This window comes from Furipterus horrens, unplaced genomic scaffold (genome assembly GCF_987537825.1).
Source record: "Furipterus horrens unplaced genomic scaffold, mFurHor1.1.pri manual_scaffold_6, whole genome shotgun sequence".
NCBI lineage: Eukaryota > Metazoa > Chordata > Mammalia > Chiroptera > Furipteridae > Furipterus > Furipterus horrens.
Window position 1 is genome coordinate 147,600,489 of NW_028327176.1, and position 23,635 is coordinate 147,624,123.

The window sequence follows — 23,635 nt, forward strand, 5'->3', positions numbered from 1 at the left end:
GTATCTCCCTAGTAAGGTAAATAACTGATTTTCTCTTGTGGCTTTTAAGATTTTTTTCCTTGTCTTTAAGTTTTGCCATTTTAATTATGATATATATATATATATATATATATATATATATATATATATATATTTTTTTTTTTTTTTGGTGTGGCCTCTTTGGGTCCATCTTGTTTGGGACTCTGCAATTTCTGGACTTCTGTGTCTTTTTTTCTTCACCAGATTAGGGAAGTTTTCAGTCATTATTTCTTCAAATAGGTTCTTGATCCCTTGCTCTCTCTTTTCTCCTTCTGCTCTGCGGATGTTGTCATGCTTCACATTATCTGAAAGGTCCCTTAAACTATCATTAATTTTTTTTCTTTTTGCTGCTCCATTAGGGTATTTTTTTCTACCTTGTCTTCCAAATTGTTGATTTTATCCTCTGCTTCATCTAACCTATTCCTTCCAGCCTGTTATTTATTTCAGATATTGCATCCTTTTTCATGACTGGTCCTTTTTCATTGTTTCTGTCTCTTTTTTCATGCTATTGAGTATCCTTATCATCATTACTTTGAACTTTATATCTGATAAATTATTTTCCTCCATTTCATTTAGCTCTTCTTCTGGATAATTCTCTTGTTCTTTTATTTGGGGCCTGTTTCTTTGTCTTCCCATTTTATCTGCCTCTTTGTATTTGTTTCTATATATTAGATAGATCTGCAAAGACTCTGGTTCATACCTGTGTCAGACACTACCTGTGACTGGCCCTGGGCAGCCTTTTTGGAGTTCTCTTCTATCCACAGCTTGTGGCTCCTTCTTCTAGGCCTGTTTGTGTGCAGAAACAATAAGGCTGGCTTTTACCAGACTGGGCCTTGGAAAAGATCAGATAAAGTCTCTGTGCTCCTAGTGATTTTCCTCCACTTGCAGGCTGTCTGTTAGGCTTAGTCACTGAAAGATTCTCTAGCTGTACTTCTCAGCAAGAAGGATTCCTGTGGGTGGGGCTATTGCTTTCCCCCAGCCTGATGCCACATAGTGGGGAGTGCTCTGCCTGAGAAAGATGGCTTCTGCAGTAAGGGCAATGACAGAGCACAGAGATGCTGGTGGCTGACCCTTCACCTCTCTCTCCTGATCCACTAACCCCCAACTCTTCTCATGCTTGCTCTACTTTTGCTCTGCTAGAGCCCAGGGTAAGTTGTTGCACATGAGATTTTGTGCATTAGGCCTTCAAGAGGGTGTCTGTGTCTCTAGCCATCTCTTCCTGGTGGACAGAAATTCTGCTGCTTTTCACAGCCAGATGTTATGTGGGTGCCTTTTCTGGTTCTGGTGCTCCAGGCTAGGGAGCCTGGTTTGGGGTTTAGACTCCACACTTTTCAGTGGGAACCCCTTCATTCACTGAAATATCCTTGCAGACCTTAAGCTGCCACCCATGGGAGCCTAGCCAACCCTCTCATACCTCTACACTTCCTACTGGTCTTGATGTGGTGATGTGGTTCTTCTGTAAGTCCTTGGTTATAAGGTTTCTCTCCATCTAATTATTCAGGATGATTTTTCTATAATTTAGTTGTAATTGCAATTTTGTCCTGGAAGGAAGTTAGTGTAGCTTCCACTTATTCCACTGCCATCTTGGATCTTTGCCAATGTCTTTAATATAAACCATTTTGCAGTAAAATATTTATGTGTTACCAGGAATAGTTACAGTGTGTAGTAACTTGCAAATTTTTTAATTGTACTTTGTTTTTCTTTTATGTGCTTTTACATTTAAAAAGATGAAACTCCTTTGAACAATTTAACTGATATTTTCAAGTCATAAATGTTTTACTTTTTATTTGGTATTTTGAGTGCAGCTAAAAATTCAGAGTGAATTTATTTAAGAAGTAAAAAAAATGTGTAGATTCAGTATCTCCCCTAGATCTGGACAAGAGTGATCCCGTTTAAAAATGACTTCTTCTTTGTCTGTCCCTCTGAAGTCACGCCCTGCTCCCACGGTGGATATCCCCAAGCTTGAGAGGTGGCAGGGAATGTGTTCTGAATTGAATATGCAAACATAGAAGTCTACTGGCAGACAGGAAGACACTTGTAACATAGAGAGAAGACGGGAGGGAATAGAAGGAGGCAAACCTGAGGTCATTCTGAAGTATATTTTTAAAGGCAAGAAATGAAAATGTACTTTAACAGTTTACTAGCTTGATTTATAACTTTGAAATATTTAAGCATATGGTATGTGAAATCCCATTAATATTCTTGTTCTTATATTTTTGTCCCCTTTAACCACCAATGTTGAGGCAAACTTGGGTTGATTTTTAAAACAAAAAATGATTGAATTTATCTGTTCTTATTTTCTTAATTATCTTAACCTATTAATGAACACTTTAACAGGTTATCTTTGAATTTAACCATGAATTATAGGTAAAAGTCTCTACCTAAAGATACATTTCATAGGTTTTAGATTCTTAGAATAAAATTACCCCAAATATTTTAATTGCTAGCTCTTCAAGGAGAATATGAAAAAGGGGGAAGATAATGGAAAAGCAATTAAATAATTACCTAATGATACTTACTTAGTTCTTTTATGTGTTTAAGGCACAGAGGAAATGCTTTTAGTGTAAAAATTGTTCCTTGCTCTAAAGGAGCTTATGAAATGAATGGGAAGGAAAGAGAAATTACATGAAAAAATTAAAATGAAACAGAACAGCAAATGTGAAATCTGTGTTACTGTGTAGGTACACAAAGGCAATTGGGCTTGAAGGATCTATATAAAGAGGCTTGCAGTCCGTTTAGGACTTTGAAACTTTGGGCTTTTCCTGGAGTCAGTGGATAGTTGCTGCAGGTTTCTGAGATACAGATAATAAGATGAAATCTGTGACTTGGAGGGAGCAAACAAGTGGTTATATTCATATGGACTGGCAGAAGCAGCTGAGAGGCAGGCAGGCTGTGGAGTTCCTGAGCTCATTGACCAGACATGAGGCCAAGGATCTAATATTTTGAAAAGAGACATGTTTTCTCTTTCACAAAACTTACATTTTCTATGGTTTTCAGAGTTATCACCAATTTTCATGTGGAACAAATCATTGATGATGAAATAGAATAGAATAATAAGAAATAAGTACCCAGGTAAGTAGGATGAAAAGTAATATACCCTTTTCACTTGCCACACTCCTATTTCATCTTCTCCTAGCATTTTATGATGTTTACTTGTCTGCTTCTCTAAATGAAGAAAAAGTAAACACCACCTAACTCGTATTTCAAGTAGATCGGGTATATTTCCAAAATCCAACTGGTAGAATATAATGGTATTAAACTTGTCTGTACAGAGCATAGGGAAGTGTCTTTAGCCCCAGGTAATGAAAACATGTTACTCTTTTATGTAAAATGTCAGCGCAGAGCAGGCAGCATGGTGAAGTGAAGAAAAGCATTGAACCTGGAAGGTCCTTCCATAAATGGCTCTAGGACCTGGGGCAACCCATGTATCCTTGGACAGCCTCATTTAAGGAGCTTAAATTCTATAAACTCCCAGGCCCTTTTCAGCTCTAACATTCTATAATTATGTGGGTTAAATCTAACACCAAAAGAGCATTTCATAAAATACGTCTCAAGTACACTTTGAGTCAGACTCTGGTTGAGTTTCCTGTTGGCTGTGACAGCAAAGAATGACATGGCTATGGATTTATCTGTGATTAATTCATGGGGAATTTAAGGAGGAGATTTTTTTTTTTTTTAATGCTGACTGAGAATTAAGATTATTAGATCATTTCAGCATGTGAAATTACATTTCCCCTGATCCATAAATCACTATTAAAAATGAGTTGGCTTGTAGATGCGATTTAATAGATGACATTCCTTCTGTGAATGTTTTAGGGACTGTCCATGAGGGACATGAAGTGAGGTCAATCTATGTAAAACAACAAGCACTTTGAAAAGGTGGAGAGACAGTGTGGTGATGGTGATAGGTTAAAAACATGCATTCTGGAGTCATATCAACTTAGGTTCAATTACACGTTTTGCCACTTGATAGCCATATGACCTTGGGCTAAACATTTCTGTGCTTCAGTTAACTCATCTGCCTCATGAGGTTATAGGGATTAAGGGAGTTTATTACATATAAAACACTTAAAACTAATAATACTTGATAAAGTATTATTATTATTACTATTATTATTTTTAGACAAGGCAATACCCTGGCATGTAGAGCTGGAGGCATAGTAATATGGACCAGCATATTTTCTTCTAGATTAGTTCAACCACTTTTGAAATATTTTTTGGTATTTCTCCAATTGTAATTCCAAAGCCAAAAAGTGACATCGTTCTGATCATTGTTTCATCCTATTTGTATTTTACTAAATGTGAATATATTTTGTCTGTATGGGGCATAAGCTTACTTCCAGGAGGAATGTTCTAAGTGAACTAAAGTCCAGGAAGAAAAGGTTTAGAGGCAGAAGTGAATGAAGGAAGTGAATCTTAGATTCATTTTGTGCTTTCAATAAATAGTGAACATTCATTTAAATGGTGTTTACTGAGGGAACATTCTGCTGTAGTTCGAGGAACTAAAATGTCAAGTTCAGCTGAAGCAGTGAGTCATGGTTTCTAAGTTAGTCCTGTTCAGCCTATGTTATTTTAGATAACATATTGAGGTTGGTCTTCAACTTAAAGTTAATGAATTACCTCAGATGATCTCAAATTAAGCTTTATTTGAGTTTTAGAAAACTCCTAGCAAGGCATCATCCCTGGTGATCTGAGGTGTGACCAAATAACCAGAAAAGTAAAAAAGAGGGGGGCACGTGTCCAACAGGTCTTTTTGTCACCCCCACCCTACCTTCAGACTCTTGCCCTTCTGGCAAGAGTCTATTCCTCAGCTGAGAAAGATCCATTTTTTATGGGGCTCATCAGAAGAGGGTGTGAAGGTTTCCTTCCTGTCTGAAGGATCTCAAGCTATGAAAAGGTCTTTCATTCTCTTTCAGTTGATCCCGAGCAGAGCAGGGGACCCTTTGAAAGGGGTGTACCATGGCCCCAGTTCCCTTCCCTTAGGGCAAGGGACACTGCAGAAGTTTCTGCCTGTCACTGTGCAAAGGAGGAGGGCACAGCTGTTCTCTCTGGCGGAGAGCCCGACAGCAGCAGCCATGCCAGGACTGTGCCCCTGAGCCAGGAGGTAGCTGTCTGCCATGTGAGACACACTGTGGAGGGCCATCGGTGGTCTCCACCTCTGCTCCCTGAGGTTGAGAAGATTCCAGGACACCCCCTTCATGTGCTGCCATCTAGGTTAGACCTGAGCACCATGAAAGAGCACTCCAATAATGAGGGTACACAAAAATGAGAAAGAAAATAATGAGTGTGCATTCATTTTCTTGGATGTCAGAAAGGTCAGATCTACCTCATCTCTTCTTCTAAACCTTAATTCCAATTATGTTTGTAACCCAACAAAGCCAGTTAAGCTGTGGTTTTGGCTGAGGCTGGTGACAGATACAATCTAGAAACTGGGGCACACGCTGAATTCTAAACTCTTGTGCTGAAAGTAACTGCCATGTGGGGCATGCCCGAAGCTTTGGGCTGTGCTTCTTCTGCATCTGCTAAGGACAGTTGACATTTGGCAGAGCACAACCCAAAGGAAAGTGTACCGATGGTAAATGGATTTTCTACCCAAACATACCATTCTTATAGAACACATGTAAGATCCACACACGTACTTTGAATACTGACGACAGCTTTACTTTTGAAACATGCCTTTCCCAGCTTACTGTTAAGAGAGGCTTTTTCTAATCAGTATGCACCTCTAATTAGACATAAACACAAGCCAAGGGAAACCCTGCCTAGATAATAATTGATGCTCGATAAATGTTTGAATAAATGAATAAACACAGTCTTGTGGGCTTTCACATCAAGATTATATACTTTAATCAAAAATCATTTCCATCAATTAGACATGCATATCCTTCACGATGTCTTACATGTAGTTTATGATTTCATGTTCATTCTCTTCCTCTCATTTTCAAAAAGCAAGAGGGGGCCTGGCTGCTGTGGCTCAGTGGATTGAGCATCAGCCTGCAAACCAAGTCGCTGGTTCCATTCCCAGTCAAGGCACATGACTAGGTTGCACGCCAGATCCCCAGTTGGGGGCGCATGAGAGGCAACCGCACATTGATGTTTCTCCCCCTCTCTTTCTCCTTTCCCCTCTCTCTAAAAACAGATAAATAAAAAATAAAATAAAAATAACAGAATAAAAATAAAGTAACCTTGTTAAAAAAATAAAAAAGCAAGGGGGCAGCATATGAGGAGCCATAACATGTACAGACCTCACTTTGTTCCATATTGATCTCATACTTCCTTTCCTTGTCATCTAGGAGGTTTTTCTGTTATCATTTGTGCCTTTCTCATGTCCAGGTCATCCCCTCAAGCTAGAGCCCCAACCCAGCTCAACTTTCTGTATTTTGAAGAGGGTTCCTTAAGTGAGTGCCATTACTTGGAATGGGTGGAATTCAGTAGGTGAAAGCAGAAAACCACCTTATTCTTTGTCATCACTATCCACTCAAACACATTCTATAGACTATTTCTTTTCCATCCCCTGGATTTATCACAAACTCTTAGAAAATAAAAGCTTTATTTCAGTGATTCAAATGTCTAGCTGAATGTAGTAATTAAGCCTCCACATTTGATTCAAGTGAACATTTGCCCACTTGCCTGTGCTGGGTGGGTTTTAGGTGGGCAGCCTGCAGTGAGGAAAGGGCATAGCTGGTTCTAGTCCTCCCTCCTCCCCAATTTTGCTCTTTTGCCCTTCAATCCCAGCTCATGTGGGTTAAGCCCAAAAGGAGCAGAGATTCAGGGGGGAAAAGGGCACATACTTGTGTTGAAGGTGTTGTCTGTAGTGAGTGGATGTTTATAGCTGCTTCTCTACAGGGGCTTTTGTGGTTTCCTCTAGGGCTTCTCTGTTGGACAAAAATCTCCTTGTAATTTCCAGGATGGCCAATGCCTTGGGCTGACTGTATGTAACTTTACCCTAATCCTTAGGCACTGAGTTCACCCCTCACTGACTGTATTAGAGTCCCATTGTCCCTCCTCTACAACCACCTCCTTCTTGGCCAGAGTCATTTTCAGACTTCTCCAGGCTGGCTTTCTCCAGCTGGGTCCACCTCTGTTTCATGCTTTTCCCTCACATCCTCTGGCCCTCACATCACTTGACGTACCAATGCCTTCCCCTTTCTCTTTGCCTTACTCCAATAATCTGAGTCCTTGCCTGCTTGAGACCTCTGTGTCACCCAACCTCCTAGAGACACACATGTAGCTTTTCCATTTGTCCCCCTAAATAAATGCCTCTCACTAAGCTTGAGAAAGAGGAAGACCCTGTGTTCTTTCTTCTATGGGAGAAGTGAGAATGGGGAAGAAAAATCCCACCTTCCAGCTGCTTTCTCCAAATGATATCTCTTTTGCAGCTTTTTTTTAAAGTATATTTTATTGATTATATTGTTACAATAGTTCCAATTTTTTCCCCTTTGCTCCCCTCTGCCCAGGACAGAAAAGAGAAACCAGTGTTAAAGTGAAGCCTACAGACCACCCCATATTTCACCAACCCAGCCACTTAGTTCAGCCAAAGCTTAACTTCAAAGTTTCTTCCACTAGCTTTGAGACACTGCCTGGGGAAGTCCTTGCATAGGTGGTCTAGCACCTCACTTTGGAATATGCAGGTATTTGGTGCCTATAGATTTGTTCTCAGATTTTCAGGCATAGGTGAAACTGAGCAGAAAACACTCTATTTTAACATCCTGTTACATATGTGCATATAGATATTTTTATAATGCCTGCTCATTACCTTATACTGTTTTTATTGGGAGAAACTGTATAAAGCAATAATAGCAAATTCTTACACAGCACAGCATTCACTGCATGCCAGACACTGTTCTAATTTAGTCATTGTTTAGTCCTATAAAAAAAAATTAGCAGTATTCACATTTTTATTGAGAAGCATAAAATACATTTGGTCAGTGTTACTTTCATTTGCAAGTGGAAGACTTGGGAAGTATAAAGAACTGTACCTGACTTTTTATCAAGATTATCTACCATCAGGTTACTCATATGCAGGCTTCTGCAGGTCTGGAATTCTCTTCCCACTGCGTAGGAGTATGTAGTGGGAATTCCAGTGATGATAACATTTTTTAAAAGAATGAACATAGTCAAGTTTCTTAGCCTTAAGGATTTCTGGATTTTGTATTTTGTCTTTGGAGGAGGTTAAGATCTTCCCAAGGGCTGGGACCTCGAATATTCTTCTGGCCAGCAAAAGTGGAGTCCTTTATTTTCTCATACTCTGATTCCAATGATAATTTATTCATTTTCAGCTTTTTTCCCATTTAGGGTCAATGAGATTACCAGTTTACTATAAAGAATAGCACTCAGGAACAGCCAGCTGGAGAGACACATAAGGAGGGCTCAGTAGTTGTTAGTACATTTCCAAGATTATATAACCATCACTGCTATCTAATTCCAGAATGTTTTCATTACTGCTAAGGGAAACCCCATAGTCACTCCTTGTTCCCTGTGTTTCCCAGTCCCTAGCAACCATTAATCTATTTTCTGTCTCTATAGACTTGCCTGTTCTAGACACATGATATAAATAGAATCACACAGTATGTGGGCTTTTGTGTCTGGCTTCTTTCATTTTGCATAATGTTTTCAAGGTTCTTCCATGTCCATGTGGTAGCATGTATTAGTACTTCATTCCTTCCTATTGCCAAGCAACATTCCTTTGTTCCTTTGTGCTGATGTGCCACATTTAGTTTATCCATCCATCAGTCAATGAGCATTGGGCTGTTTCCACTTTTTGGCTATTATGAATAATGCTGCTATGAACATGCATGTACAAGCTTTGGTGTGGACACATTTTCAATTCTCCTGGACATGTACATTAGAGTGAAATTGCTGAGTCATGTGGTATCTCTATGTTTAACATTTGGAGAAACTAGTGCACTGTTTTCCAAAGTGGCTATACTTGTTACGATCCCACCAGCAATGTATAACACTCCAGACTTATCCACATTCTTGCCAACACTATTTCCATTATTTCTAGGATGGCCATCCAAGTGGGTATGAAGTGCATTGTATCTTGTGGTTTTGGTTTGCATTTCCCTACAGACTAATGATGTTGAATATCTGTTCATGCGCTTATTGGCCATCTGCATATCTTTTTTGGAGAAATGTCTATTCAGGTACTTTGCCCAATTTTATATTGGGTTATTTGTATTTTTATTGTTGAATTATAAGAGTTCTGGATACTAGACCCCTATCAAGTACATAATATGCAAATATTTTTTCCCAATCTATGGGTTGTATTTTCACTTTCTTGATCATGTTTTCAGAAGCACGAAACTTTTTACTTCTGATAAAGTCTAATTTATCTTTTTTTTGGTTGCTTGTACTTTACATGTTATATGAAATTATTGTCAAATTCAAAGTTGCAGAGATTTACATATGTTTTCTCCTAAGGATTTTATAGTTTTAGCTCTTATATTTATGTCTTTCCATTTTTAGATATATTTTGTATGTAGAGTGAGGTACGGAATCATCACTTCTTTTTTTTTTTTGCTAGAAAATCTGTTCTCTCAGTGCTGTGATGTCAGGGAAGACGTAATTATAGAAATGATTATCAGGTCTTAAGGGACATATAAAACCAAGTTAACATTGCTCATTGCTGCCTAGCATTATCAAGAAGATTTGTGTATTAAAAGAGATTTGGCTGCTACAATGGAGGTGAAAGTTTAGCCTAGAAGAAAGAACTCTGTCTGACAAACTAAATTTATGAAGAGACAAATTCCAAAACCTTTCCAACTGGTAATTCTACTTAGCAGCCAGTAGAATTAAGTCATGATGCATAGGTCTGCCATATTCTGTCATGGTCTTTAAGGTGATGAGGCCTCCAACTCCTCCTTTGACTAATGTCATCTTCATGTCCTTTGGACACAGCAAGAGGCAGAGCCCCAGTTAACTGATGCCCTATAAGTCCTTTGTCATTTCTGCTTCAGACCCTCCATTTGGCCTTCTGGGTCACTCTGCCACCTTTCTCCACCCTGCAATGTCTTGCTGTGGCCTCCTGGCTTCCCCACAGGTTCGCCGAAGGGTATCCTGGAAGGAAATCAGAGAGAGGGAGGGAGGTGAGGTGGGCATTGATTCTGTGGGATCCCTCCCCATGAGGTTGCTGCAGGCTGGCAGTGCTCTTCAGTTTCTTTCCGTGTCCTCTCAGCACAGCTTCTGCATGTCTGCCTGTCCTGGTATCCGCTCCCCTCCTTGCCCTTCATATCTGTTTTTTGCCCTGGAGTAGGACACTACTTTAAGGGGCTCTCTCTGTGTCCTACACACATGAGACGGTCATCAAATCTTCCCACTCTTCCTGTACTTTCTTACGGGACCTGACCGACACATCTACCCCAATCAGGCATGTTGTGTGCTGAACAGGCTAGACTCCAAGCCTTTCACTTTAGAACAAATCTGTGAAATACATTTACTCATTCAGCTAATGGCATTGAAGTTTGCATTGTACATGTGGGATGCCTATTATGAACCAGCTCTTTTAGGCACTGGGTTTTTAGTGTGAATAATGCTGATGAAATCTCTAGTCCAGAAGAGCTTACATTCTAATAGGGAGACAGATGTCAAATCAAATAGATATAAATTATATCATTAGCTAGTGATAGGTGCTGGGGAGAAACAACACTGGCAAAGGGAACAGAAATGAGGGGGAAAGGGTGTGCTATTTTAGATAGGATGTGCAGTCCCAGAAAGCCTCTCTGCAGAGGCTTGAATTATCTGAAGAAAACCCATGTGGCTGTCTGGGAGAAGGGCGCTGCAGAAGAGTGCAATGCACAGAGGTCCTGAGCGGTGGGTAAAGAGACCATGGACAGGGAGGAGGGAATGAAGCAGAGACCAGCAGAGAGGTCAGCAGGGGCCAGATCACGCAGGGGCTGGGGGCCATGGTAAGAGCTCTGAATTTCTTTCTCAATATAATGGAAGCCATGGGGAGATTTTAAGGAAGGGAAAGACATGGTCTGACTTGCAGTTTTAAAAGGCTCACCATTCAGTGTGGCCAGGGAATAAGGGTCCCTAGATAACACCGTCAAATGACAAAAACAACAGAATTTAGTAACCAGGTTGATATCCTTTATTCAAAGGAAAACAGTTCAGGATTGGGGGAGTACAGAGCCTCACCACCAGTGGAGCACTCTTCCTGAGGGATTTGGGGCATGAGAGAGTTTTCCAGGGTGTTAGAAGAGGCGACATGGAACCAAGGATGGGCTAGGAGGTTGGGGATTTTCTGATGAGGCTAGGAGGTCCTGTTTTCTAGAATAGAGTAAGCTAGCTAAAGCTGAGTTGGAGGATTGTGATGGGTATATGTTAGGTTTCCTTGACAGGTTTCCCATAAGAGCAGGCTGACTTAGGTTTCAATTTGTGACCAGGGCTGGGGCCCTGGGGCAACCTCTATTTTGTGGGTCCCAGTGTACAAATTACCTTTATCAGTAACTAGCCTTGCCTTTTCCTGTGTGGCCTCAGCCACGTCCCCTAATGTGTTTCAGAAGGCTGAGCATCTCATCTTTACAGTGAATGTGACCTGGTATCTATGGCATAGAAATGTACCAAGAGGTAGGCCCTCAGAAGATGGCTGGATGCCCCCAAGAAATAGCAGAAGTACATTGGCCATAGAGGTGGTGATAAAAAAAGAGATTGCTAAGAGAAAGTTAAGCAGGTAGGCTGTGAGAACTAAAACAGAGGAACTGAGAGAAACAGAGTGGTTCATGGCAGAGCAGGGTAGTGGAAGCTGTTAGAGAGAGGGGTAGTCAAGAATGTGGGATTTGGAGTCCAGCAGTCCTGAGTTTGAATCCGGACACTGTTGCTTAATTCCTTGAGCCAGTTACCTTCATTCTCTGAACTTGCTTCCTCATTTGAACAAAGGGATTATAACAAGTACCTGGATGGATTCAATGAGATTAGGTACATAAAGAGCTTACTTAGCAAAATGTATGGTACGTAGTTAACCCTTATGGTTGCAATTTATAAAAATATAATGGAAATATCTGCTATTTGAGGTCCCCCAAAACCTCTAGCCACAGGAGGGCTCCTGTCCTTTAATATGCAAATAAAAAGAGGGATAGCTCATTCCATGTTCTAGGCAAAGCCAAAGCCACCCCTCCCCATCCTTCTTGGAGTGACCACTCCCTCCTTCTCCTCTCCTCCTTTCCTTTAGCTACAAGTCAGCCTATACTGGGAACCCAGTCCCTTCTTCTTGATTTCCTCAAACCACTGCTTTCTAATGCAGTTATGTACAGCAAACTTTTACTGAGGCTTTGGCACAGTATGGCACCAATTGAAATTACATATCAGTCACTGCTATAAACTTGCTCAGCCATTCCACACACTGGGAGTATCTCACCGGCCTTTTTTAAGTCCCAGTCTCTCACTATTTCTAAAGGCCAGTCTACCATCCCACAAGCTTCCATTATTTATTTTTTTCCATGAAGTATATTTCCTATTCTTTTTATTTTTATTTAAATTATATTTTATTGATTATACCATTACAGTTGTCCCAATTTTTCCCCCTTCGCTCTCCTCCACTAAGCAACCCCACTCCCTCAGGCAATCCCCACACCATCGTCCATGTCCATGGGTCATGCATATGTGTTCTTCGGCTATGTATTTCCTATGCTGTACTTTACATCCCATGACTATTCTGTAACTACCAATTTGTACTTTGTCATCCCCTCACCTTTTTCGCCTATCCCCCCTGACCCTCCTCCCATCTGGCAACAATCAAAACATTCTCTGTATCCATGACTGTTTTTGTTCTGCTTGTTTGTTTGTTTTTTTAGATTCAATTGATATATAAGTATTTATTGCTGTTTTTAATGTCCATATTTTTCATCTTCTCAAAGAAGACCTTTGAACATTTCATATAATACTGGTTTGGTGGTGAACGCCTTCAGCTTCTTCTTGTCTGGGAAGCTTTTTTATCTGTCCTTCGATTCTAAATGATAGCTTTACTGGGTAGAGTAATCTTGGCTGTAGGTCCTTGCTTTTCATCACTTAGAATATTTCTTACCAATCCCTTCTTGCCTGCAAAGTTCCTTTTGAGAAATCAGCTGACAGTCTTATGGGAGCTTTCTTGTAGGTAACTAACTACTTTTCTCTTGCTGCTTTTAAGATTCTCTCTTTGTCTTTAAACCTTTGCATTTTAATTATGATGTGTCTTTGTGTGCACCTCTCTGGGTCCATCTTGTTTAGCTGTGTTCTTTTTAATGAACATTTTTGAAAAATGCATAATTTTCCAGGAACATGTGCTATAGTAGAAATCCTGTACTTGGCACTTAGCCGATGCTTAACAATTGCTGGCAAATTATTTATAATTAATTATATCACAAGAATTTTAAAACATGATTCCAAGGAATGATTATGTTGACAATGAACCAAGTTACAATAACTTAGCAAGATCACGTGACTCTTCTAGAGTATAAAATCTTTAAGTCATTTTAATTTGCACGATATATTTATCACTACTGTTTTAGAGAAACAGAAGCTAACTTTTCATTTCCAAAGATTGATGAACAATCATCCATTATTTCTTGAAGTTGAATAACAGGAAATTGTACTTGTTTTTCAAACCATTTGACAATTGTCAGAAGCTGCTGGTCACAAAATGCACGTCCAATAAATTGTAGTCCTATTGGCAACCCTTGGTTTGAGAGAGCCATAGGGACACTTATTGCTGGCAATACTGCCATATTCACAGCCTGTGTAAAAATGTCATCCTGGGCACTGTGGGTTCTGTTGTCTTCTTTGATGAACTCCACGTATGGTACTGCCTCACTCAAGGTGGTGGGAGTGAGTAAGACATCCACTCCAGAGTTAAAAACATTCACAAAATCATTAGCAATGAGTCGTCTCACTTTCTGTGCTTTGACAAAATAATTCTCATAATTTTCTTTTAATATGAAAAAGTTTCCTGAGAGAATTCTTCCTCTCACTACATCATTAAAGCCTTCTCGCCTGGTTGCAGCATACATGGCTTCAGTAGACACATTAATGTCACATCTGTGACCATATTCTAGCCCATCAAATCTTGCCATATTCAATGCCACTTCTGATGTACACAATACATGGTAGCAGACAATTGAATAACTGGTGTGGGTCAGGGACACTTCAATCACTTTGGCTCCCTCAGATTCAAAGAGTTTAGCAGCTTTGGACCAAAGAGATTGTATTTTACTTGATAATTCTGGTACAAGATATTCCTTTGGGATTCCTATGCATAGTTTGCTTATATCTGTCAAGCTGGGAAGCATAAATGGTTTAACAGGATCTTGTATTGTGGTAGAATCCTTGCAGTCATGCCCAGCCAGTACACCCAACACAACTGCTGCATCATCCACGCATCTGGTTAAGATTCCAGGCACATCCATTGAATTCACCAGGGGAATGAGACCATGACGAGAAACTAAGCCATAGGTTGGCTTTAAACCAACAACCCCACAGTGGGCAGCTGGGTTTCTGGTCGATCCTCCTGTATCTGATCCTAAAGCCACAAAGCACGTGAACGCTGATACAGCTGCTGCACTCCCTCCTGAGCTTCCTCCTGTTATAAGCCAATTTGCATCCTCATTCTCACCGTGGAGCTTCTGCTTTCTCTTTTCTCTGTACTGTTTTGAATAACTCCAGGGGTTTTTAACCGGTCCGAATATACCATACCATCTGTGCTCCCAGATCCCATAGCAAACTCATCTAAGTTTGTTTTTCCCATTAGTAGAGCTCCCTGATCTAACAACTTCTGAACTACTGTGGCATTATAAGGTGGTACATAACCTTTCAGCATGTTTGCTGCACACGTTGTCTCAATGCCAGATGTGCTGAAGTTGTCTTTTACTGCGAAAGGAATCCCATCTAACTCCCCCAGTGAGTGACCTTTCTTATATCTTTTCTCTGATTCTTCAGCTTGCTTTAAGGCCACCTCTTCTGATACAGTAATGTAAGCATTTAGATACTTGGTCTTCTTGATAAGGGAGAGACATTTTTGACAGAGCTTGGTTGGATTAATTTGGTCTTGTTTCAGTGCCGCAGAAACTGAGATGCATGGTCAGGTCCAGGGATGCCGCAAATCTTTCTGACCTCCCTGGGCCCTCAGCAGCCAATTCCACTCACTTCTCCAAGGGTCCGGCCCAGCATGGTTCTTGTGCCCAGCGTGCCAGTATAAGGCTATATTTCCTATTCTTATTGGGCCTATTTTCTTTCTCATTTATTTGTTAGAGAAAAGGGAAAGGAGAGAGAAAGAGAGGGAGAGAAATACTGATGTGCAAGAGAAATATCGATGTGCGAGAAAAACATTGATTGGTTACCTCTCACACGCCCCAACCTGGCCTGCAGCCCAGGCATGTGCCTTGACCGGGAATGGAACCAGCTACGTTTCAGTTTGCAGGGTGGCGCTCAGTCTGCTCAATCCACTGACCTACGCCAACCAGGGCTGATTGGGTGTATTTTTTAATGTATAAATAATTCTAAAATGTCTTTCCTAAACCAAGGACTACTTTAGTTCAGAATTCTATCCACTAAAAACCATAGGAGGTTTTGAGATTATTATCTTCTTTTTAGCACAGTCAAACTCTCAGGCATGGCATGGGTCTTCTAAACTGAGGAGCGCAGTATAGACTTAAGGGTTTTGCTGCTGTGTGTCACCCCTCTATCACCTGCAAGTAATGGATACAGTTAGTGCTTTGTTGCAAAGAGTGGAAATTTCCTCTCTGTTAGTAAACAAGGCACCTGGGATATCATAGGGAAAGGAAATCCTAGTGTTTATTGAATAGCAAGCAGGAAACAGAGGAGGTAGTGCCAACATCTGAGAAGCTGGGAGAAAGCAAAGGATCTCCCCATGTCCTCTTCAGTACCAAGAAATCAGTCAGCCTTTCAGTCCAGAAGGAGAACGAAGCACTGCTACTTTAGCTAACACACAAACATGCTTCTCTTGATCCTTTTAATGGCTACTCGTTGATCACCACACAGTCTCAAGCCATCCCTATGGAAGCTTATGTCTGAGCGAGTGTTGTCCTGGCACCTCCCTGAGAGACATTGCACTTCCTCTCCGCTTTGCTCATGCGCTTCCTTTTGCCTGGGATATTGATACACACCATTTTTACTGAACAAAACAATTCAAATCCTAGTGTGTGCCATGCCTTTCACAAAGCTCTCCCTGATTGTTCTTTTCCTAATTTGAGAATTGCTATGACTAATATAGATACATACTGCTTTATTTTGTCTTCACAGAAATGCCTATATTATGATCGCCAGTAGATTAAAAGTCCGCAAATGCATGTGTTAATCCTTATACTTAAAAAAAAAATGCATGGCAAAGTGTACCACACTCCTCAGTGCACAGAAAGTGGCCAATAGTCATTGAATATTAAATTAGTTTTCTATTGTTGAGTATAACAAATTATTACAAATTTGGCAACTGAAAAAAATATACATTTATTATCTGAGTTTCTTGGGTCAGGAGTCTGAACAAGTCTTAGCTGGGTCCTCTGGTCAGGGTCTCACAACCTGCATTCAAGATACTGACTGGGGCTGCTGTTTTATCTCAGGTTTGGCCCTCTCCCAAGTTCATGTGGTTTTTACAGAATCCACTTCTTTGCAGCCACAGAACTCGTGGCAACTTGCTTCTTTGAGGCCATCAGGAGAGAGGCTCTTTGACGCTTCAAGTCTCTGACCTCAGACTTCTTTTAAAGGGCTCATGTGATGGTTGCTTTGTGCAAAGGAGGCCGTGTTGAGATTGAAGCCATAGCTGTCCAGGCCCTCTCACAACAACAAAGTGGGCCGACTGTTACTTAGTCTGGAATTTTCGTAATGTTCTTAAATTAACATCTTAATTTTTACAACCAATGTTGGACAGTGTAAGGCTGACTAAAATATCTGAAGTATTATGGAAAGACAATATAGTAAGAGGAATTGGACATGAATTGAAAATGAGAGGATGAATCCAGTTATTGATATTATAAATTTCATTTATGCACTCATATTGCTGGATGGGAGAAAAAAAGAGTATACCTAGTTCAATGAAATCTTTTTAATTTAACAGTGTGAAATATGTCATTCTCGTGTCAGATATATGATTCTGCTTTTACTTGAGTAAAATAAGATTTAAGTTTGAATGGTAGAGGTAAAGGAGAAGAAAGTGGACCCAAATTTTATATAGCTAAGATTTTTCTAATGGAAGCAATATAGACATACAGATTTTTTTTAATTAAAAAATAAAAGAATAAAAAATAAATTAAAGGGCTTACCTGATTGGATCAGGCCTACATGACAAAGGATAATCTCCATTTTGAGTAGCTCAAAGTTAGCCTATTAGGGACCTTAATTACATCTGCAAAATCCCTTCACCTTTTCCTTGAAATGGACGTAGTCATGGGAGTGACATCAATCATATTCACAGGTAGGTCCTGCCCACACTCAAAGGGAGGGGTTACACAGGGCGTGTACACCATGGGGCAGGGATTTGGGAGCCACTTAAGAATTCTTCCTTCCACAAATATATTTGGGACAATAGTTTTAATAGAATGTTGTTGTCGTTTTTATTTGACTGTGTTACAAGACACAAAATTGCTTCAAAATAGTAGGAAAAACTTCAAATTAATTTCTAGTTTAAATGTGAAGTCTTTAAATAATGTCTATGAAAGAAGATATAATTCCTCCATCATTTTGGGGGGTAGATTGAAAACAAAAACAATAATTATTTCAAATCATTTTAGTTTGTTGTGATATGTTGTTCAGAGTTGGTTTCAGTTCATTTTGTTCAATCTAGATAGAAACAAGAGCACAAAGTTTTCCTGTCCAGGTGACAGAGTTGAGTTTGTTACTTAATAGCTGGGGAAACGGGCTAAATGCCTGTCTAAACAGTGCATAGATTGAGGAACAGGTGAAGAACTATGGAATGATTTTTGTCTTCTGTGGAGACACTGATGCCTCCAGCAGGGCATGGAAAGTCAACCACAGGGTGTCCTTAGTCTAATGAGTCACATTATAGTTGTCATTTTCCTCTCAGAATTCTACCCAGCTTATTTTTCAAATACAGGGTGGGGGAAAAGGAGGTTTACAGTTGTTCATATGAAAAATAATACAATAGTTGATAACTAATGATACAAGAATAAACTGTTTCACATATGACTGTAAACCTACTTTTTCCCACTCTGTATGTCCACAAAGTTGAGGTGATGTAATGCTATCTTCAAACAGCCACCAGGAGCCCTCGTTCACCTGGTAGGAATGGAGTGTGTTTCCCATTTAAGGATGTGAGCTTTGGGGCAGCATCAGCCATGGTATAGCCATCTTTAAACCAAATTTGTGCCTGGGCTGAGGTTTGCTAAAGGACAAAGAACAGAGAGAATATTCTGTAGTTCAGTTTATGAGGGGAACATCTCACTAGAGGGTTTATGAAAGAACTAGTCAAAACCCAATGTAATAGTAGATTGAGAACATTAAAAAAAAAGTCAAGGATGGCAATTTAAAAATGGTTTCTTTTTGAAATTCTTAACGTTCAAATACTGAATATTTACACTGAGAAGATCTGTTGGGCCCTATGAACACATGCTCTTACTTATTTATATGCACTTGTCAGTGACTAGTAGCTGAAGTATGTTTATGTGAATTTTTTCCAATGTGATATGGAAGGGCAGGGCCAACAGATGTGGGAGGAAAGTCAGGCGTTGGCAATTCTGCTTTCTTTTGCATCTGGCCCCACCTCTGTGCTCTGCAGAGACCCAGCCACAGGGTCAGGGGCAGAAATCTTTCACCCATGCCTGCCTTCCTGCTCCAGATTATATACTAACACAGGTTGAGAAAGAATGAGTGTGGCTAAAGTCCTCGAAGCTGGAATGACTTTTGGGGAATTCCGCTGTGGGGTAGGCAAGAGATGGTATGCCATATTCTCATGCCTTTCCCCACACCCTGGGGAAAGTCCCATTGCTAGTGGTGAGTAGACCACATGACCGTTTTTCAATTTGCACTTAAAAAAAATGTGTACAAATGAAATCGTACACCTTTTTTTCAGTATGAAAAGCTTTTATGTATAAAAAACCCAACAAAAGATACACCCACTGGCAGAAAGGACTGGACCCTGCCTTTAGCTTTCATTTGCTCCAGAAATAGTTATATCTCAAATACAACAAGCCCCAAGCAATAGGACGAGGCTACCCGGGAGAGAAGAGGCTGAGACTCCTGGGCCTGGAATTTAGGATCTCTTGCACTTCCCTTCTTTCTTGAGCCTCCACTTGTAAAAGGGTTGTGGAGGAGGTGCTCACAGCCCACTGCTACTGAGACCTTGAGTGAACCTGAAAAATAAATGAAACTGATAGCTCTTCCTCTCATCTCAGCCTGATGTTAATTTAATGAAGTCTCCACTTGCAAGAGAATTTCATTGTTTTTTTTAAATTTTATTTATTTATTTATTTGTTTGTTTATTCTTAGAGAGAGGGGAAAGGAGAAAGGGAGAGAAACATCACTGTGTGGTTGCCTCTCACTCACACCCCCAACTGGGGACCTGACATGCAACCTAGTCATGTGCCATGACTGGGAATCGAACCAGCGACACTTGGCTCGCAGGCTGACGTTCAATCCACTGAGCCACAGCAGCCAGGGCCTTTGGTTTGTTTAAAAAGAAAATTACAGGCTTGCTATTTTTATTTCATTCATTATAATAATCACAAAGTGTATCTTTAAAAAAAAATACTTTCTTTACAGAAAATGATGAAATACCCATAAGTCATGTCAAGGTAGTCCTCACTTGGGCTTATTAATGGACTTCTCACTAACCAGGTGGCTCAGCATGAACCACCTGTGGAGAGGCTGCATGCAAAAGGGCTGACTCCTCATCAAAACCTGGATAATGCTGATGTAAACTGGTGATGGATAAATGTGTCTTTCACAGGAAATAATAGCACTCATTGCTCTACAATAGAGCCAACAATGCCAATTATAAACTGTCACTTCTATTTTTCCCACCAAAATGTGATCTAATATGTGACTGGTTTAGAGTTCAGATAAAATATAGATGTATAGCCTTGAGAATGAAAATGAGTTCTAGGTCTGCTCTACATGGTACATTGACATTTCCATTTGGAAACATTAACTGTCCCCTAAATTCAACATGACCCAGGCTGGACTACTGGCCCCCCAGTGACAGTCCCCCAGTGTTTGAGTAAAGGCCTTGAGACTACATTGTAAGGTTCTATGGATTCAGGACCCTGAAAGTACTGTCTGCTTTCCCTCAGTCCTTTCTTTCCTCCTCTCTCTCCACAATTGGGGGTCACTTCAAGCCCCTCAGCCTTCCACGTCTGAACTGCTGACTTCAGGTCCCTGTCCCGTTAGGCCCGCCAAAGGCTGCCATGCTTGTCTCCTTCCAACTCTGCTTGCCTCATGTCACTTCCCTGCTCAGCAACCTGCAAAGACCTCCTGTTTCCTACGTCACACCCAGGCTTCCCGGCTTGCCTTGCAAGTCCCTCCCCAGACTAGATTTGTCTTGTTCAGCCTTCCACGTACTGTTCCACTGACCTTCACCATGTCCCGTCTCTGCGTCAATCCAGTGAGCCACCTGCGCCTGTTGTTACTCTGTGGCCTTTCTTCCAGCTCTTCCCCTTACCTGGAATGCCATACCTCAACTTTTACCTCATTAAATCTGTCTTTCAAGGCTTGTCCTGTGTCCTTCTTGCAGGCTTCTGGCAGGCCCTCACTGGCCTTTTACTCTTTGAACTCTTCAAGCATTACAGGTGTCTCTTCTACACATTTTAGCAGTTTAATTATATGCCTGCCCATACATTAGTTGTTTTATAGGCAAGTCTGTAAGCTTCTAGAAGTCAAACTAAACCTTATAGTCTCTATCTCTTACATAGTGAATATGTTGTGGGTACCAGGTGGATCAGAAGAATTCTTATAATAAGTTTATGTTGTCAAGTCTGTGTATAGCCATAATACTAAATGTTGTTAATATAAATGATTACCACAGAATTGATTAATATTCGATTATAAGGTTTTATCTGCTGCCAGCCATACTTCTTTAAAAAGAAAAAAACAAAAAAGAAAAAGCCCAGTGCTAAGATACTTGCATTTTAAGTGTTAATTCAAATGCCAGCCCTTCAGTAAAACATGACATTTTCTACACAGGCCAGCCATAACGGTAGCTACCGTCACATGCCCACTGTGGCCTATACACAGCTCTAAACAATAGCATCACCTCGCATTGTCTTCCCACATCTAGCCTCCTTCCTTCCCATTTACCTCAAACTGTGAGTTCCTTGATGGCGGAGACTGTCTTTCAGTCCCTGAATCTGCAAAAACTGATATCACTCTGGCAGCCAATTAATGCTGCTGAATGAGATAATGAATTTGAGAACCCTCATGTAGCCATGGGTGAGACATTCTATAAGCACAGTATGCTTGGTGAATTACCATTGAGTCTTTTCATAGATAAGCCTTTCAGTATTGGAAGTGATTATTTTCTTTAGGAGATTTTAACTCTCGATGTATTCATATTTTATCTTTTTACATAAACAATTATGAGGAAATTGTCACTAAGTTTGGACCAGGAGAGAGTGAATTGTTTCATGCCAAGCCTAGAGAAATTTGTAATATATTTTTTAAATAGGTGTGGTTAGCTATTTCTTATAATGTTTCTTAAGAATAATAGCTCTCTTATTCAAAGACAAATGAAACAAACAATCTGATTTTTAAAATGGGTAAATGACTTGAACTGACATTTCTCCAAAGAAGAGCTACAAATACAAGCATATGAAAAGATGCTCAACCTCACTAGTTATTAAAAAAATGTAAATAAAAACCACAGTGAGATACCAACTTACACCCATTAGGATGGCCAGTATCAAAAAACTAAAAATAGCCCATGTTAGTGAGGATGTGGAGAAATTGGAACCACTGAGCACTGTTGATGGGAATGTAAAACATGCAGCTACTATGGAAAAGAGTATGACGCTTCCTCAAAAGATTAAGGATATAATTACTATTTGATGTAGCAATCTCACTTCTGGGAAGATATCTAAAAGACTTGAAGGCAGGATCTTAAAGAGATATTTGCATACTTGTGCTCACTGCAGCATTATTCATAGCAGTCAAAAGATAAAAACAAGCCAAACATTCAACAATAGATGAATGAATAAACAAAATGTGTTACATACCTATACAATGGAATATTATTTAACCTTAAAAAAGAGGAAATCCTGCCCTAGGCTACAACATGAACAAATCTTGAGGACATTGTGCTTGGTGAAAAAAACTACTCACAAAAAGACAAACACTGTATGTTTGGTGCCTAAAGTAGTTCAACTCATAAAGACAGAAAAAAGAATGGTGGTTTTGGGGACTAGGAAGAGGGAGAAAGGAAGAATCATTGTTCAATAGGTATAGTTTCGGTTTTGCAAGATGAAAAATTTAGATCTGTGGCACAAGGCAAATATTGTTAACACTATTGAACTGTATGCCTAAAAATGATTAAGATGATATATTTTGTTATATGCTTTTTACTGTGATTTAAACTACAATTAAAATTATAAAAAAAAGAATAGCACCTCACACATATACTCACCATCATCAATAGTACATGTTTGCACATTGACGTGAGACAGTAGGTACTTAATAAATGTGTTTAATACTGATGGTCATGATGAAAAAAATAGGAGAGCATTTTTTTTCTGATTGCTATCACCTAATAATAAAGGCATAAGTAATTAATAGGTCTAATGGTAATGTGACTATTTTGTTGAAGAAGGAAACTTGTTAACAAATACTGAAAAGTTCTAATAAGACTTATGCCAAGTAGAAACTACTGGAGCAAATGTTATGGTAATTACTAAGTTATATTTGTGAGTGGATTTAGGTGTCAAGTATTTGGGTTTTAATGAAGTGGACATAATTTTTGCCTTTTTATTTATGTTGCACGCTTACTTAAATTTTTTGTATTTTTATAATACATGGTATGTGGCTTTTATGAGATATAACATATCTTTTTTAAAAGCATAAGTATATAAACACTGGAATTAAAATAAGACATTGCAAAAACTAAGCATTACAAAAGTTGATCTTGTTCACCAGAAAAAGAAGATGAAAGCCAAAATATCCTCCTTGATCTATTTTCTAGCTCCTGTAATCGGATTTCCCATATAATTGAATGTATACAGGGCAACTTTCTCCAAACTTTCCCTGTTGCCTTTTCAGCAACTTTGGTTCAGTGTCACGCCCCAAAAAGGGCGCACCTCTTTAACCCTTTTAAGTCTTGAATCAAACACACCCTTACTAAACGTGCTTTTCATGTCGTAAACAGTATCTGTCATTTAGCTCAGCCTCTGGGAGACAGCCACATTGCCGGAAAGGAGCTGGAGAGGGTTAAACTGGGTAGGCTGGAGGGAGGACTAGACGGGACTACTTTGAGAAGGAAGAAGACTGATATTGGTAATGCCTGCACAGCTACATTTGACTTCTCATATTCTTTTGGTGTTTCTCTAGAAGGCTAAAAAAGAAGCAACGTCATGGTAAGAAACTAACTGAACTTTTGTGATCTCTTCATTGACTAAGACTTTGTTTTGAATTATGTTGTATTATTATTAACAACATCAATTAACTTCATAATGCGTTTATTTGTCTAGAG

General features: G+C 39.8%; 2 protein-coding genes across 3 annotated transcripts in view; one reads left to right on the forward strand and one right to left on the reverse strand.

Annotated features, from left to right (window-relative positions):
• Nucleotides 1–23,635, forward strand: part of CRYBG1 (crystallin beta-gamma domain containing 1) — a 193,423-nt gene that overhangs the window by 107,415 nt on the left and 62,373 nt on the right. Inside the window, exon 1 of one of the 2 annotated variants that reach the window (XM_090279716.1) lies at nucleotides 23,403–23,519. The exons of the other annotated variant lie outside the window; for it this stretch is intronic. Within the exon in view, the coding sequence (XP_090135842.1) occupies nucleotides 23,517–23,519 (3 nt within the window). The 5' untranslated portion in view covers nucleotides 23,403–23,516. Of the gene's footprint in view, nucleotides 1–23,402; nucleotides 23,520–23,635 lie in introns of those variants that run through there. 2 annotated transcript variants of the gene reach the window in all.
• Nucleotides 13,081–17,307, reverse strand: LOC150007557 (glutamyl-tRNA(Gln) amidotransferase subunit A, mitochondrial-like). Its single transcript, XM_090280138.1, is given in 3 exon segments — nucleotides 13,081–14,681; nucleotides 14,684–15,057; nucleotides 17,268–17,307. Coding segments are annotated over 3 exon segments (1,602 nt in total). The 3' UTR covers nucleotides 13,081–13,493.